General features: G+C 35.3%; 1 protein-coding gene across 2 annotated transcripts in view; it reads left to right on the top strand.

Annotated features, from left to right (window-relative positions):
• cacng5a (calcium channel, voltage-dependent, gamma subunit 5a) overlaps nucleotides 1–17,190 on the top strand; it is a 36,009-nt gene that overhangs the window by 9,243 nt on the left and 9,576 nt on the right. The window contains exons 2-4 of one of the 2 annotated variants that reach the window (XM_030140855.1): nucleotides 6,226–6,466; nucleotides 7,513–7,554; nucleotides 12,831–12,917. In XM_030140855.1, the coding sequence (XP_029996715.1) occupies nucleotides 6,271–6,466; nucleotides 7,513–7,554; nucleotides 12,831–12,917 (325 nt within the window). In that variant the 5' untranslated portion in view covers nucleotides 6,226–6,270. The remainder of the gene's footprint in view (nucleotides 1–6,225; nucleotides 6,467–7,512; nucleotides 7,555–12,830; nucleotides 12,918–17,190) is intronic. The other variant, XM_030140860.1, reaches the window with a different exon arrangement.

Genomic DNA, 17,190 nt, shown 5'->3' with positions numbered 1-17,190 from the left:
TGTTTTATTTCATAGTTTCACACAGTAGATCAGTGAATATATGTTTCTTTGCTTCTAAAATTAAGCTGAGTGAACAGTTTTTGTAGCTCTGAGAAAAATAGTTCCTAAAAAAAAAAATTCTCTTGCATTGTTTTTTTTTTTTTTTTTTTTTTTAATGCTAAAGAGAATAAAAATACTCAGGAAAAAAATCTTGAGTAAGGTGATTATAATTCATGCATTGAAAGGGTTAAACAACTTTATATATTATTTTTCCATAACAACATTGGACATCATTAAAGCATTTTTTTTTTTACAAAATTTGTGACCCCCCCCCCCCCCCCCCCCCCCCCCCCCCCCGCCCCCCCCCCCCCCCCCCCCCCCCATGGCTAATAACTTTTTTAAGTTATTTATTTGATTATATATCGACTAACTAAAATGCAGATACCCATTATTGTAAAAACACTGATACTGGATCCAATATCTTGACATGGCCGATACTCAGTGTGATTATGTGCATGCTGGAGTGTGCACTGATACCCTTTTAGTACGTATCCTGAAATGCTACCACATCAGATCTCTGGATGATGAGCGCTGCCAGATTTATCCAGCTGGCATGATGACATATCTCTCCTCTCGAGCACTGGACTGCTATTGTCCTCAGGCTCTCCCAGCCCTAGCAACATCACCCAACAGCAACTAACTCCCACAGTGTTAGCTGCCTGTCCACATCAGAGGCAACAGAGGGACAGCACTCACAGCCATGCTCTTACAGCCTCAGTAACTGGGTCAATAAGCATGCCAAAAGAGATCCATCCAGTGACGCTGACAAACCCTTGACAGAATGAAGGAAGAAATAAACAAATTTAAATGAGACTCAGTTGTTTTGCAGTGACACCAAATGTTTTTCCTTATCACACTTATGTCACTGTTTTTTTTTTTTTTACTCTATGGTAGTCTGAATCAGCCTTATGACCTCAACTATTTCAAACTCAAGTCAGTGTTATATTATTTCTGTTTTCAGATTTGCATTATTGGACACTGTTCAACCAGTTGACCTAATTCACTGTTGTTGTTTTTTTTTTTTTAGATCAAGAACAGAACAAAACAAAGCAAATCAGAGCAAACAATAAACTGTACATCAGGGGTGTCAAACTCATTTTAGTTCAGGGGCCACATTCAGCTAAATTTGATCTGAAGTGGGCCGGACCAGTAAAATGATAACATAATAAAATATAAATAATGTCAACTCCAAATTGTTCTCTATGTTTAAGAGCGAAAAAAGTAAATTTACATTATGAAAAGGTTTAATTCTACAAACTATCCTTTCAAAAGATGTGAAAAACATGAAGAAACTGGAAAAAAACGAGTGTAATTTTAACAATATTCTGCCTCAGTTTATCATTTACACATAACTTACAGATCACAGTGGATCTACAAATACACAGAACATTTAGTAACAGGCAGAATATTGTTAAAATTGTACTTACTTCTCTTAAGACATTTCAGGTTGTTCTTATTTGTTCAGGTTATGCACATTTGCGAAACTGTACTTTGTTTTAGTGTAAACACGTGAAAATATTTACATTTACGAACAGAAAAATTTGGATTTGTCACTATTTATATGTTCTTATGATAGTATTTTACTGAATCCTGCCCACTTGAGATTGAATTAGTCTGAATGTGGAACCTGAACTAAAAGGATTGTTAATATCTTCAGTGTAATTTTTGCATTTCACAAATTCATCCCAAGGGCCAGACTGGACCCTTTGGCGGGCCGGATTTGGCCCTCGGGCCGCATGTTTGACAAGTGTGCTGTACATAAAATAATCCCTCCTCAGTCATTCAATGTTTAATCATTGATCAAAAGTTAATAAATGTCCTCTCCAATAATTCAATATAGTCTAAGATGTATAAAATAATGTTTCACTGACTGTTATTAAACTAAATGAAGAGAAGAAAATGTGCAGTTTTCAGTTTTAAGAAGCAATGTTTGTTTGTTTTATAGCTTAAAAATCATTGCAACAAATTATCAAAATAGTTCTTTCTTTCTTTCTTTCTTTCTTTCTTTCTTTCTTTCTTTCTTTCTTTCTTTCTTTCTTTCTTTCTTTCTTTCTTTATTTATTTATTTATTTATTTATTTTATTAGCTTTTCAGGCAATAACGTACAAATGTGAATTGTTTACAAGAAAAACATAAGCTCTGTTCAAATAATTCTGTTGTACTCAAATTATTTTTATGGGGAAAATCACAGGTTTTCTGTTGTATAATTTCAAAGGCATTGTTTTTAAGTAGAAATACATTCACAACACAGATTGACTTAGTTACTGAAGGGAACATTGATATTTATTGTTGTCTGAGCAGGAGAGAGGGTTTATTTTTGTATTTGTTTTCAAATCTTGTGGGTTGTGAACACCTAATGTTTGCAAAAAAGAATAACAAAAATATTAAAAGTCAGTATTTTTCTCATCTTAGATCAGCAAATATTTATTGTACATTATTCTTATATGTGTGTGTCTGTGTATGTGTGTGAAGAAGTATTACTTGTGTTATGGACATCAATCTGTTTACACATTCACTTCACTTATGACATCTGTTCTTCATCATAGTTAGTCAAACTTTATTAAATCTCAGGCTTTGCTGTAACCGTGCTTAGAGAATTGCGATCATCTAATTTTAATGATTAGTTTATAACAAAGTCTTCCTATGTGACTGTAGTCATACATTATTTGTCTTCCTACAAATGTCATTTTACTTTACATCAAAATTAAGTGAGTAATAACTTGGGCTCACACATGCACAACTAAGCTGAAGTGGTCATGAAAAGTGTTTCCACTTCTCAATCGTTTAACTTTGAGGAACTGACATGGGACTTGGTGATCAGTAGACACAGATGAGTATATAAGTTGTACTTCGTGCCCGCTCCTTTTGGAATGTTTTTCTTTGTTGTTGTTGTTTTTGTTTTACATTTTTTTGTTTTACTTTTTTTTTTCCTTGTTTTTGTTTTTGTGGGTTTTTTTTTTTTTTATTCAAAAGAAAAAATATATATATATAAGTTGGGGGAGTAGGAGGGAGAAGGATAAAGAGAGAAAAGGTTGTCACTATTATTGCATTTGGGATTATTGATTTTGCTGTTTATTTTTGTTTTTATTTATTTATTTATTTATTTATTTATTTATTATTATTATTATTATTATTTTTTTTTTTTTTTTTTTTTTTTTTATTTATTTTTTTTTTTTAATTAATTTTCTTTTCCCCCTAAGCTTCTTTCTATACTATTATTTAAAACTCTTTTCTGGTATCTCCCTTCTGTTTCCACCTGGATATGCAAAACCCGCACAAAAGGGAAAAAAAAATCATAAATAACTACATACATACATACACACATATATATACACACACACACACACACACACACACACACACACACACACACACACACACACACACACACAAATGCATTTGTAAATAGCTCTTTGTTTGCACCCGTCTTTGTTTTGCTTAATGTCTTTGTCTTATGAATTCTCTTTCGTTTCTTTGTTTCTTTGTCTTTGTTACCCCTGTCACAATATTTTGTCAAGCACAAAATAGAATAAAATAAAATAAAAATAAAAAAAAATACATAAGTTTCAGCCTAACTGGGACAATAGAGGAGGATATATATTATTTGTTGTCTCCAAAGTTCTCAGAAAAACAGACCAACTGATTACAGAATAACAATCCCTGTGAGAATGTATTCCTTGGCTGTTCTTCTGATTGGCTGCAGGTCTGTCCAGTTGCATGTAGAAAGATTTAGGTCTAACGCTGTTGATAACACCCCTTGTAAAATCACACATGAACTGAGAAGGTCCGTACTTACTCTGATGTGAGGATTTGTCTGGCAGTATTGGGCTAGTTTTCTAAGCTGCTGCAATACAATTTTAATATAATGCATGTAAAACCCAGAACCTAGATTATCCTCAAAGATAGATCCCTGAGCTGAGTTGTATGTGTCTAAAACACGTATAGTGGCTGCATCCTATAAATTCTTTAATTTCTCACTGTCAGCTGCAAGCTGGCAGATGGATGTGTGACGTTCTCCCCTCTCTATGGCATCTTGATACAAGTTAATCCATGGGAAGAAAAAGCTATAAATCTTCCAAAGAGTTACCAACCTTTTCATGTATTCACTCCATCTTTACAGTCTCCCATTGGGTGTTCAATGTGGCAGCGCACTGTGAACTCATTATGTAAAATCAGTTCCATTCAATACGTATCCCAAGCCAAGCTCCCAGTGCTACAGCTTCCGGAAATGTGGGCATCAGCTACCATACATAATACAGCCATCATTTGTGTGACAAGCACTCACATTCAAAAGCTGACACGTACTGTTCACCATCTGCATTGCTGCCTCTGCACTACGAGATACAACAAAGGAAATAGATTAATAGATACTGCAAAAAGTTCTTGCCAGTAACATGTAATTTTAGTCTTGGAGCAGTCAGTGGCATGAGTTAAAGCACTTTTTTTTCTTGGCTCTAGGCAATGTAAGGGCTGTCAAATCAAGAACTTGCATAATATATTTTCCAAAACATGCCCCCACTAAGCTTTGGCTCTACACTGTGGTTATTAAAATTCTAATGAGAGATCAGGATGAGGAATATTTCCCAGATTTATTCTGTTCTTTCTAAGAGGAAGAATCTACATTAAATTGAATTGTTATCACATTACAAATCATTACTGTCTGTTCATTTACAACTGACAAACATTTTTAACAACTGTAGTGTTAAATATGCAATTATATTTGCTGATGATCTTTGTTCTAAAAGCATAGATTTGGACAGAATAGAAATACAAATTGTTCAAAATTTGACCTAGGCTTCTGTACCGTTCAACAGACATTGCTTCCTCTTTCACCTAAAAACAAAAAAAACAACTCTTGATAAAAATAGAATACTGTTATCTAACATTGTTATCTGGTCAAATGGTAAAAAAAAAAAAAAAAATCCCTCCTTAGGACAAAATAGCAAAATGACTCAGAATACTCTGAGGAAGTGGTATAGCTACTATAGTAACCAATACTGGTAATGATGATAGTCCCTGTTATACCCTTACTAGACATTGAATTCATTGTATTGTATATAATTAGTTCTCCTGTTATTATAAATTTGCTACACGTTTCGGAAAAGATTTATATTTATACATTTTGTGTGTCGTTATGGTTGTTAGTATATGGAATTTAATTATTCACATATAAATGCAGAATGATAAAACATAGCTGATAGTGGCATTAATGACCAGGCAGTGGTGATACGAAATATGTACTGGAATAGTATATCTTGATGATTTAGCATAATGACCAGGTGTAGTACGGTTTTTTGACGTAAACTGGGTAATGGTAAACATGATTACTGTTGCATAACCTAAGGGGGTAGTGTTGCAGTTGTCGGCCCCTGAGTAGTGGGGGGGTGCAGACTGCTGTGTTTGCCAATTTTTTTGATTGTGGGGCATACAGTTTTTGCTGCACCAACACTTTCAGTGGAGTGTTGCTGCTCACATACTAAGAAGAGGCGGGTACTATTTCAAGTAACAACACAGACGACGGTTTCCACTCCTTTATAGTGTCATAAAGTAAGAATAGTGGCAGTGTTAAAAGTACTCAAAGTGGTTACTGTACTTATTATGTTTGTGTGGATTTTTCAGCCTAAAATATATTCCTCTTCCCCCTCTTTTTTCGACTTCTGCTTCAGAAAGGTTAAACCAAGCTACATCACTGTGGTAATGAACTCAATTTATCGGTATGAATGTGATGGTGGGCAGTATTACCATAGCAACAAGGGATGGGAAAATAATGACAATAAAACTAACAGAATAATGCTGCAGTTCATTGGCTAAAATTAGGGCAATTATGGTGAATTAATGATCAGTTTAATTGAGGTTTTGTTGTCTTAATATCACTCAAAAAGGAGAAATTACAAAACTGAGACATTTTTTTTCCATTGAGACTTTTCTTTTTCGATAAAAACTCAAAATGCAACCAGTTTGCTTCTTGTACAAAGATATATCAATTGTAAAAAAAGTTGTATTTCGTCATCAAGTTTTGCCTTCAAGTCATGTAGCCAGAGATTAATTGACTAAAATTGTAGATTGTCCACAACATTGAAATTAATCATGAGTGTTGTGGTCATATTTCCCAGCTCTATGTAAAATCGGTAAATATATAGCGTAATGTCACGTACTGTATATGAATAAGTCTATATTTTCTTCCAGCTCCCTTTTCTGCCGGCGGCGCCCCCCTGCTGTTGAGGCTGTGGTATGAGCCTATGTGGCAGGAAGGCGCTAACGTTGCTGAGCAGCGTGTTCGCTGTTTGCGGCCTCGGCCTTTTAGGCATCGCCGTGAGCACCGACTACTGGCTCTACCTGGAGGAGGGCGTCATCCTTCCTCTGAACCAGAGCACGGAGATACGCATGTCCCTCCACTCCGGCCTCTGGAGGGTTTGCTTCCTGGCTGGTGAGTTTTTAAGTACATAAACATGTAGACATTGTTTCTATTAGATTAGATTTTTTATTTATTTTGTTTAATCAGACTCCTTATGCACTGCAATTTCAAACAGAGATCCCAATGGAAAGAATAAAATGCAGAGTTAAAGTCTGGGTTCATTAAGATTTCTGTGCAAGTGTTTTTTCCACACAGCAGTTTTTCTATTATTGACTAAATATATATTTTTAAAATCTTCTGCTACACGTGTCTTGCATTTTGAATCGTTGGTGATGATGCCTGGGGCAAAGCTATGCCAAAGAAAAACATTTCATGCAATTTTAATACCTTCTGTGGAATAATCACACATGTCTGAAAATAAACAGGTACCCATGGGTATTTAACCACCAGGAGCACTATGTAGTTTTTTCTTGAGGTTTAACCACAGGTGAACTATTTCTGACCAGGACAGTAAAAATACTTGCTGACTAAGATTTAACTATGCTCTGTCCTGAATGTGTAGTTTTTATTTTGTTGTGTATTGCACGTAAACACCCCCACCCCACCCCTTTCTCTCTCTCTTTCCCTTTTAACCTACTACTTACTTGTCCGCTGCAAGTATAGAAGAGTATTCTTTCCTTAGTGTTTGGATACTGTAGCATGACCATGAACTTTTCTTTCACCTTTTGTATATGAGCCTCAAACTGCACTAACTGTATTTTTCTTGTACTTTGCATCCTTGAAAGTGTAAGCTATATAACACTACTTGACTGGTTGCTTTATAAGACTTCTTTCCTCATGACTTACCCAGTAATTTCTTAATTTCTACTCTCAATCACTGGTGGCAATGTGGAATTGTGCAGAAAACCCATTCTTTGAATGCAGTTTCACTTTCCTTCTTCTTGACCCACAATGACATTACATGTAGTTACACAACCTTATGCATATCCGCTGTGCATGCACACACACCTTTTGCTTAGTAAAACGTAGATATCCCCCCCTCCTCCAACATCATGCAGGCATGCCTGGAGGTCTTAATTGGGAAAAACACTAACTGTTAGATTCTATTCTTTCCTTAGATAAACAACCCTCCAGACAAGTGTTGTACCAGAGTAAACCAGGTATTAACTTTTACTCTTACCATCTAGCCCCTTTAGTAAGAGCTACAGTGAATTGTGTGACTACTGTTAGATATAAAACTATATCCATCCCTATTGTGGATTAACCCATAAAGGCCCAGTGCTATTTTTGTGGCAGTTTCCAAATGGATTTTAATCTTTATTTAACCATTTTAAGTGACTTATTGCCCTACCCCCTGAATGGGAGGCAAGGGGTATTGTTTTTGGTTGGGTTTGTTTGTTTGTTAACACTCTAGCAGCAAAACTATTGGTTGAATTTATACCAAATTGGGTTTATAGATTGCCAGTGACCCAGAATAGATCTGACTACATTTTAAGAACAGTAGGTCAAAGTTCAAATTTTTTTAATTAATTTTTTAATCTTTTTTTTCATCATTTACTTATAATGGGTGAAATTTCACATGTCTGCGGCAGCAAAAGTATTGGTTGAATTCATACCAAATTGGGTTTATATATTGACAGTGACCCATAATATATGTGGTTACATTTTGGGAAAAGTAGGTCGAAGTTCACATATTTTATGAATTTTTTAAAATCTATTTTCTTCTCCCATATATTTATAATGGGAACGAAATTTCAAATGTCTCTAGAACCATCAGTTTTGTTTCAGTTTACTTGTGATATGCTGATATCAGCACACATATAGACATGATGACATCAGCTGGATCGATGCCAAAATAAGCTACAATATGTGCGAGGGGCGGGGTTTGTTGTGCCTGGAACCAGTTGTTACCATTTATTATTATATTATCCCTTAGTTTTTTTGTGTTTTTCAGTGAATATCATATATTTTCCTATATTTAATTCGCTGATCATATAGATGTTCATAGAAGCTCAGATTAAAGTTGGGGGTTATTGTAACAGAAACAGAGAAAACTGAAGAAAAAGTCTCAGTAACTGAACATAAACCAAGTTTCTCCATCCACTGTCATTTATCAAACTCCATAGGTTTTACTGGTGAATCAATGTTTTCAGACGATAACAGTATCCACGTTCACCATGGAGCCAAATGGGTAGTATTTGATGACCATAAGAAGATGATGCGTTGTATTTTTACACCAATTATTTACATGTATTGATAGGATTAGTGGATCAACAAGTATTTAAACATTTTAGATCAGCAGATGCTTTTGGCCACTGGTGGTGGTTTGAGTCTTTATGGGTTAATATAGACAATAATGACAAAAAAAAAAAAAAAAAAAAACCGTCATCGACATAAAAATTGCAACAGATTTCTGCAAATCTCTCATTCCCTCAACCAGTGAACCACAGCTGGCCTGCTCTGTGGTGTTTCAGGGTTGACCAGTTAATCACGTAGACAGTCCAGTTGTGATTAGGTAACAGACTTGCAGCAGGACATTGCTATAAAAGGACTAATGGTCCAGTATTTGTTTTAGGGGAAATTGAGTGGCCTTATTGCCCACTTAACTGTTCTGGTGCACACTGTTTGACCCAGAAAGAATTACTACACACTATCACAATATGCAGTTGCAACAGAGATTGTGAATTAGGTTACGGGGTGTTTTGGCTGATTGATGTTGGTTTGATTTCATTGGGTGTCAGCAGTTTGTTTCAGCATGAGTTCATGTATAGGATCTTTACCCACATACGGCCCACGCTCACACTGTAAGTGCTGTAAGTCATGTTCAATATAGGGCATCGAGCAGCCCACTGTATGTGTAGCAGATTACAAAACACAGGCAGAAACAGGACAAGATGCATAAATATTATGTTGGCTTTAAATAAAACTAGTTAATTTTTTATTTTTTTTTAGTTGTTTATAATATTTTTATCTTCCTGTCAAGCCTAGTTCAGTGCAACATGCAAGACACCATCTTAAAAATTACATTACAGGTGCAAAAGCAGGTTTTCTTGTGAAGAGAAGGTATAATACGAATAGTAATAAATGATGTGTTTTCTTGCTTCAAAATAAAACTCTACACGCATGACTGTTATTACAGAAACCTTCCATACCTGTAAGTGAGCTCTTTAATATCCAAGAATAGTGGAGCTCCAGGAAGCACTTACACTAAATAATAGATAATAGTTAATGTGAAAAAATCATTGAAATGCAGCAGGGCAGTTAAAAATGTATCCAATAGTCATCTGCATTATTAGCCCATCCATCATAATTAAAAATCCCCTCCAGACATATTATAAGACATAATCAAAATACGTTTTGAGTAATTAGTTGTGTCTGATTACACTGGGTTACAAAAAAAATGTTTTTTGCAGGTTGTCTAGATTTTTTCAACTGAATTAGGACCATTTTGCACCGCTAAATCCAAAAATGACATCTGTTTTTCTCAATCAGGTCAGGTTTTTTTGTTAATTTGATTTTGAAAAATTTGATCTTCTCACAAAATTGATTACATTTTTGTGACTTTATCAGTTGTTTTTTTTATATAGTTCTCACCTAAAATAGGTTTTAAGAGAAAAAAAATCATTTTCTAACAGGATTCCTGTTAGGTACAATGGTGTATTCACCGCAGATGTAGCAGAATATGTCAGGCTTATTTTTGCAAGATCTTCTAGTCGAAGCCATTTCATTCACCTGTAATATTAAAAAAAAACATTAATCATAAATTGGTAAAATCTTCAGAACTCGTTTGTTGCAAGAAATATGAAAGAATTTTGTATCATATGATGTGAAAATGCCCATAAATGTAAGCAAAAATGTTAAAAAGCCAATATGTAGCTTAGTTCAGAAAGTTGACCTGATTGAGCAAAATTAATGTGATTTTTGGATTCAGCACACCAAAATTATCCTAAATCAGCTCAAAAAACTTAAACAAGAAATTTGTTGTTGACCAGTGTTATTAAATCTGTCAAATATAAACTGTCTTGTGTAATTATTACGTATTTAAAATATATAACTGCTGGACTTTAGTTCTTTCTTACTCTCCTAGTAGTCCTTTGTTTACTGTGTGTATAGAGATGACGCTTTGTTTGTTGACCATTAGATTATGACTGACTTCTAAAAACTGTCACAACTCAGGCTTGGTTTTTTGCATGAAAAGTTTTTTCTCTTCAGCTGACGAATGTAAAAACAGCACAGCTATGTCGAATTGTGTACAGACATCTTATACAATGAGTGATGTGGAGAACACGCACTTACATCATACATTTTACCAACCCTTTTAATGACTAAAAGCACAGCCTCAGTCCAACAACACAGGCTAATTGATCCAGCCCGATGCATATCATGCATTAGGCTATGTATAATGCATCACATTGTAATGTTTTAGGGGAAAATGTAACTATAATGTTACTATGTGTTCATACAGATTTCACTTGAGGCTAAACCATTTTTTTTAAACAAAACATAGCATACAGTATACAATCTAAATACATATACTAACCACATGTCATGTTTTCCCACATCTATAGTGTTGAGGAGCTGCTGATGGAAAACATCAGTTGGAGCAGTGTGGATTTTTGTGCCAGACTTTTGACACTTACTCCAAGTGTCAAAACGACACAAGAGAAGGTGACAAAAGATAAAGCTGTGTGTTCTTCTCTCAAATTTGGGCATCAGAAATCTCATATGATTTTTTTTTTTTTTTTTTTTTTTTAAATCTGCAGATTACATTTGCAATAGTGCCATTCAAAAGCGTCACGATTACAAAAAGCAGGATTCACAGCTGATTTGTTCACTATTCTCTAGTATAAAAGCCAAGTGGCCTCTGTGTGCGTGTGTGTATTAGGGTGGTCCTTATATGGGGTCAAAATTGTTTTTTTTTTGGAAATGTTCGACTCTCACCCCCTAAATTTGTTAGGATGCCAATAAAAACAAACTGTGCAAAATTTCAGATTGTTTTGAAAATATCAGGGGGTAGCTCAAGGCCTTTGAACATTTCCAAAATCGTTAAATATTGCATAAATTTCACCGTTCTTACAAACGCACGCCACATTACAAAATGGAATGCAACATTGCTTTTATTAACACCCACACATTAACTACATGTGCACAACTACATAATATATCCATAAAAAGGAATAAACAAGCCAAAAAAGTTCATGCATGTATTCGCAAAAGATCGTAGAACTCAAGTCAGAATTATCGTCTTGTCTTCAGTTGAGTGATCATAACTGTTGTCACATGTATATTACAAGTATGTTACAAAGTAGCAAGAAACAAATGAACAAAAATAGTGTCCTGCATTCATGACTGAATATTGAACTGAAAGATGCATGATGATAATGTTGATTAACAACTGCTGTCACTCTGGAGCACTGAGCAGCGTGGCCTTTCTTGCATCGGAGTATTGTCTGTCTTTCACTCAGATTGATATGTTTTTACTGTCAAAGACATACCACTACTAAAACACTAAACAGTGATTTCACACAAATTGTGCACAGCAGCACCTTTTGAGGGAAACCCAAAATTAGGAGATGAGGTCAGCAAATCCAAGTAATATGGACATTTTAAGCTTTATCTAGTGATGTGCTGACTGGGTAAAACCACCACATGTGGTTACCAACAGTCAGAATACATAATGCCTAGATCTACATGATCAAATGAACCAATTTCAGCCATAAATCATTAAACAGCATGCCAGAAGCCTGGCACACAATGCAGCATATAACATGCGAAAAACACCGAATACGGTTAACTGTGTTATATTTTAAACTTCTTGAGCAACCTCTAAATATTGGTTAATGTTCCTAAAATTGTGCCAGAATTTTTTTTTTTTATCCTAACAAATTGGTGGGGTGAGAGCATGAACATTAGAAAGTTGAAAAATAAGGACCACCCTAGTGTGTATGTGTGTCTCAGGATTCATACAAAATCCGTAAAGAGCTGACTGCTGCAGTTTGGCATACTTCTGTATTTTTGGTCAAGGAACAGACTAGCGAAAATGTCAAGTTGATTGGTCCAATATTTTGGGAGATATTAGTAATTTTGGAATGCAATCGCTTTACAATCACACTGCTATACCCAGAACGCTTTGGCGGTGACTGCTGGACAAATGCAGTACAGTATGCGCAAATACACAACAGCATAAAAACGATCACATCTAGAACCTGTGATGCTAGTGTAGTATAAAAGTAAAAGTATATATAGTATAAAAAAATAAAATAAAATAAAAAATGGTAAAAGTTGCTGATAAGTGCAGCATTCTGATGATTTTAACTAAGGCTGTCTTTGCTGTTCCTAATCATATTGTTCTAATGAATCCTTGTGTTGGATCCTTTTTTTTCAATTTATGTCAAATGTACTCCCACTATGCATATATTTCCTCTTTTTGTTCCAGGAGATGAAAAAGGCCGGTGTTTTACCATTGAGTATGTGATGCCTACTAATGTCCAGATGACCTCTGAGTCCACTGTCAGCGTATTGAGTAAGTATCTCTTTACAATCAGTGATTAATGGGGAGAGAGGTCGGATCTCCAGTATATTCACTCAGTAATATACAGATTATTTTATGGATGGCAGAAAAAAAACCCCAGATTGAATCACTCAGATAGCACATGGCTGTAAGCTTCCCCAAGGCTAATGGGTAGTTTGGCACTGACAAGCACAGGTGGACTGAAGGTCACAGATAAGAGTCTGTACAGTACAGTACAATACAGTCTGATAAAACTGCATCCCGGGTTGATGCATTTCCTTCCTATTGTGTTGAATAAAAGGTCCCCAGATTTTAAAGACCTTGTGATGGGCATGGGCAATGAACAGACTATGCTGCTTTTTTTTTTAAATACAGATAAGAAGCCATGTCATTCAGCCTAAATCAAAGCAGGGAAACTGATTTTGTACACTCTCAGGATAACAATTTTTTTTTGCCATGATCCTACCCAACATAATGGCTTATTGCAAAGAGCGGTTAGAGTGACCCAGTATCGCTGTGAGCAGCTTGCTGTTTATGTTCTTTTTAGAAGTGAAACGCATTATCTTGGAAACGTTTGAGCTTGTAGATCACTTAAATTTTTCTCAGAGAGCACAGATAGAGGGAAAGACTGTATTCAGTTGAGTCTTAGAAAAGTTCAGCCGTTGAATGACTTGCAAATGAATGAGCTGAGGTCATTATGTGAACAGCATGTGCTTTTGAGATGCAGACTGAGATAGATGGAGAGCATCTTAGAAAATCCAGATCATCCTCTTCATGTGTTTCTGACAAAGTAGAACATTATTAATATGCAGGACTGAGAGGTCTAGAAGACCCTTCATGCACACTGTCATCACTGTCCACAATACCTTAGTCTGATGATTAAAACTTTCTTCCTTTTTATTTTATTGAGTTGTTTAACCCATAAAGACCCAGTGCTGCTTTTGTGCCAGTTCCCAAATGAATTTTTCTCTTTATTTTAACCTTTCTTAAGTGATTCATCTCCAATTATTTTAATAGTATACTCTGTATTTGTGCTTTTTTTGTGATAATCATGTATTTTTCTGTATTTAATTCACCGATCATATAGATGTTCATAAAAGCTTAGATTAAAGTTGAGGGTTATTATATCAAAAACAGTGCAAACTGAAGACAAAATGACTTTTTCAACAAAATCTCTCATTAACTGAGTATAAACCCAGTGTGTCCATCCACTGTCACTGATCCAACTCCATGGATTTTACTGGTGAATCAATGTTGTAGAAGATGACAGTTTCCATGATAACTTTGGAGCCTTTGAACGTCCAAATGGGTCAAATCTGATGACCATGAAAAGATGACAAACTGCATTTTACACCAATTTTTTACATGTATTGATAGGATTAGTGGATCAACAGGTATTAAACAGTTTAGATCAGTAGATGGTTTGTGTCACCTGTGGCTTTTTGGGTCTTTATGGGTTAAGAAAGTAAATTTTCCCCTTGGGATCAGTAAAGTTAATCTGTATTTATCCATTTCGACTCTAACTCATCTGAAATCTCCTCACTCCCCATTTTGGAGAAATGGGAACAACAGATGTGTGATGCTTTAGGACAGTGTTTTTCAACCTTGGGGTCAGGACCCCATGTGGGCTCACCTGGATTTCAAATGGGGTCCCCTGAAATTTCTAGTAATTGATAAAAATAAATAAAAACTTAATAATAAAAAACATATGGTGAGTTGATAGAGACAATCCCAGTACATAAAAGACAAACTGTGAAGCTGAAACTGAAGCACTGTGGTTCTGTTTATCTGTCAAATGTTCATTGTGGTCAGTTTCAGATGCTGCAGCTCTTTCATAATTCATAGTTTGAGTTATTGTTTGTTCAGTATTAATTGTCAGCCTTGTAAATCCAAGCTGGACTGACTGTACATATCGTGACCAAGGAAAATCAAATTCTCACTTTGTGCAGTAATCTACACCTGGCTTTTCTGCCTCTGTCCATAATAATATACATTATATAGACTAAATGTTGTCTAAAATTAACGTTTATTTGCAACATAGAATAGCAAACTATTACATGATCAAAAACAAATTAATTTTTAGCAAAAATAATGTCTCCATTTTCAATGTCTGGGGTCACCAGAAATTTGTGATGTTTAAATGGGGTCACAATCCAAAAAAGGTTGGGAACCACTGGTTTAGGAATTCTAGTTCATAACAAAGGGAGAACCTGACAAAATCTAGAGTTGAACAAAGTTGAAGTTGAACAAAAGAAGTAAAACAGTTGTTGTCAAGTGCACAGGCCCTGATCAGTTATTAGGTTCTAGTGACTTTATAAACAAAGCCAAAGTAATCTGATGTGTGACCTCTGCCCTTTAGTGTCAATCATATGAGGTTTGTGTGGCTCCTGGACTCCAGCTCAAAACACCAGTATGGCTCACAGTAAGTGATGGGTGTGTTAAAAAAAAAAATTAAGGATGCCATTTTCATTTTGGAGAGGCACCCTGTTGGGTTAACACACATGAATACGCAAAAGAGCTGAAGTGCCTGTGCACAGCAGTGGGGATTACTCAGAGCGATGCTGTCAAGAGCTGTCGGGGTCTGATCGTCTGTCCCAAAGGTGGGCTTTGGTGTCAGGGATGAAGGATGTTAAAAAAGGGACTGTTATGATGACAAACAGCACTGGCAGTGCCACTGATCAGCTAGATGCTTGTTTTGGCTTCACAGTCTTGACTGGAGGTTGCATAATGCATTGTGTAAAGTCACCAGCATACAGTAGCTATAAAAAAAAACTATGAAAGCAATTCAGTAAATGTGTATGTATATGTAAAAAGAATCCATTTTCTAACTTCCTTCAGTCTTTAGTCCGTGCTGTGCAAGCCAGAGAGAGCACTGTTACATTTAATACATTGCATTAAAAGGATAATTAAAAGGAGGATTTTTCTGACATGGACTGGATAGAAGAATTTCACATTCTGCAAGTGAAAGAAGTAGACACAGGAATACAGTTGTCAAGGTGTGGGCGTGAGGAGAGCAGAAGTGAAGAAAAGTTGAGAAGTGCAATGAGTGAAGAAGTGTGCATGTGAGACAGAAAACTCCCAGAGTTGGAAAAAAGACAGAGAAGAAAGTTTCAGGTGTTCAGTTAGAGCAGGGGTGTCAAACTCATTTTAGTTCAGGGGCCACTTTCAGCTTAATTTGATCTGCAGTGGGCCGAACCAGTAAAATAATAAATAATAATATACAAATAACGTCAACTCCAAACTTTTCTCTATATTTTACAGGGAAAAAAGTCAAATTAAACAATGAAAATGTTTACATCCACAAACTGTCCTTTCAAACAATGTGAATAACTTGAACAAACTGAAAAAAATAAGTGTAATTTTAACAATATTCTGCTTCAGTTTATCATTTCCACATGTTCATTGTAACGTACAGATCACAGTGGATCTACAAATACACAAAACATTTAGTATCAGGCAGAATATTGTTAAAATAGCGCTTATTTTTCTAAAGACATTTCAAGTTCTTCACATTTGTTCAGATTATTCACTTTTTTTTTTTTTTAATTATACTTCGTTTTGGTGTAAATTCATGAAAATATTTACATTTACAAAGACAAAAATGTGGAGTTGTGAGTATTTATAGATTATTGTGATAGTATTTGACTGGTGTGACCCACTGGAGATTGAATTGGTCTGCATGTGGAACCTGAACTAAAATGATTGTTATTTTCTTAATGTCTATTTTTGCATTTCACAAATTCATCCCAAGGGCCAGACTGGACCCTTTGGCGGGCCGAATTTGGCCCCCGGGCAGCATGTTTGACACCTGTGACTTAGAGCATAAAATGTATTCTTTCTAGAAAAACTGGCTGAAATATTATGTGCATTAATTGTTACTTAGATGAATATAGAATACAGAAGTCAAGTCTAAGATCTAATTTTTTTCTAATTATTAACCCATAAAGACCCAAACATCTACTGAGCTAAACTATTTAATACCTGTTGATCCACTAATCCTATCAATACATGTAAATAATTGGTGTAAAATACAGTTTGTCATCTTTCATGGTCATCAGATATGACCCATTTGGACGTTAAGAGGCTCCGTAGTTACCGTGGAAACACAGTCATCTTCTACAACATTGATTCACCAGTAAAACCCATGGAGTTGGATCAATGACAGTGGATGGAGACACTTGGTTTAAGTTCAGTTAATGATAGATTTTGCTGTAAAAGTCACTGTTTCTTCAGTTTTCTTTATTTTTTATATAATTATCCTTAACTTTATCCTGAACTTTTATGA

Source organism: Sphaeramia orbicularis, chromosome 1 (assembly GCF_902148855.1).
Source record: "Sphaeramia orbicularis chromosome 1, fSphaOr1.1, whole genome shotgun sequence".
In the NCBI taxonomy this organism is placed as follows: domain Eukaryota; kingdom Metazoa; phylum Chordata; class Actinopteri; order Kurtiformes; family Apogonidae; genus Sphaeramia; species Sphaeramia orbicularis.
This window is presented reverse-complemented; position numbering and strand designations above follow the sequence as displayed.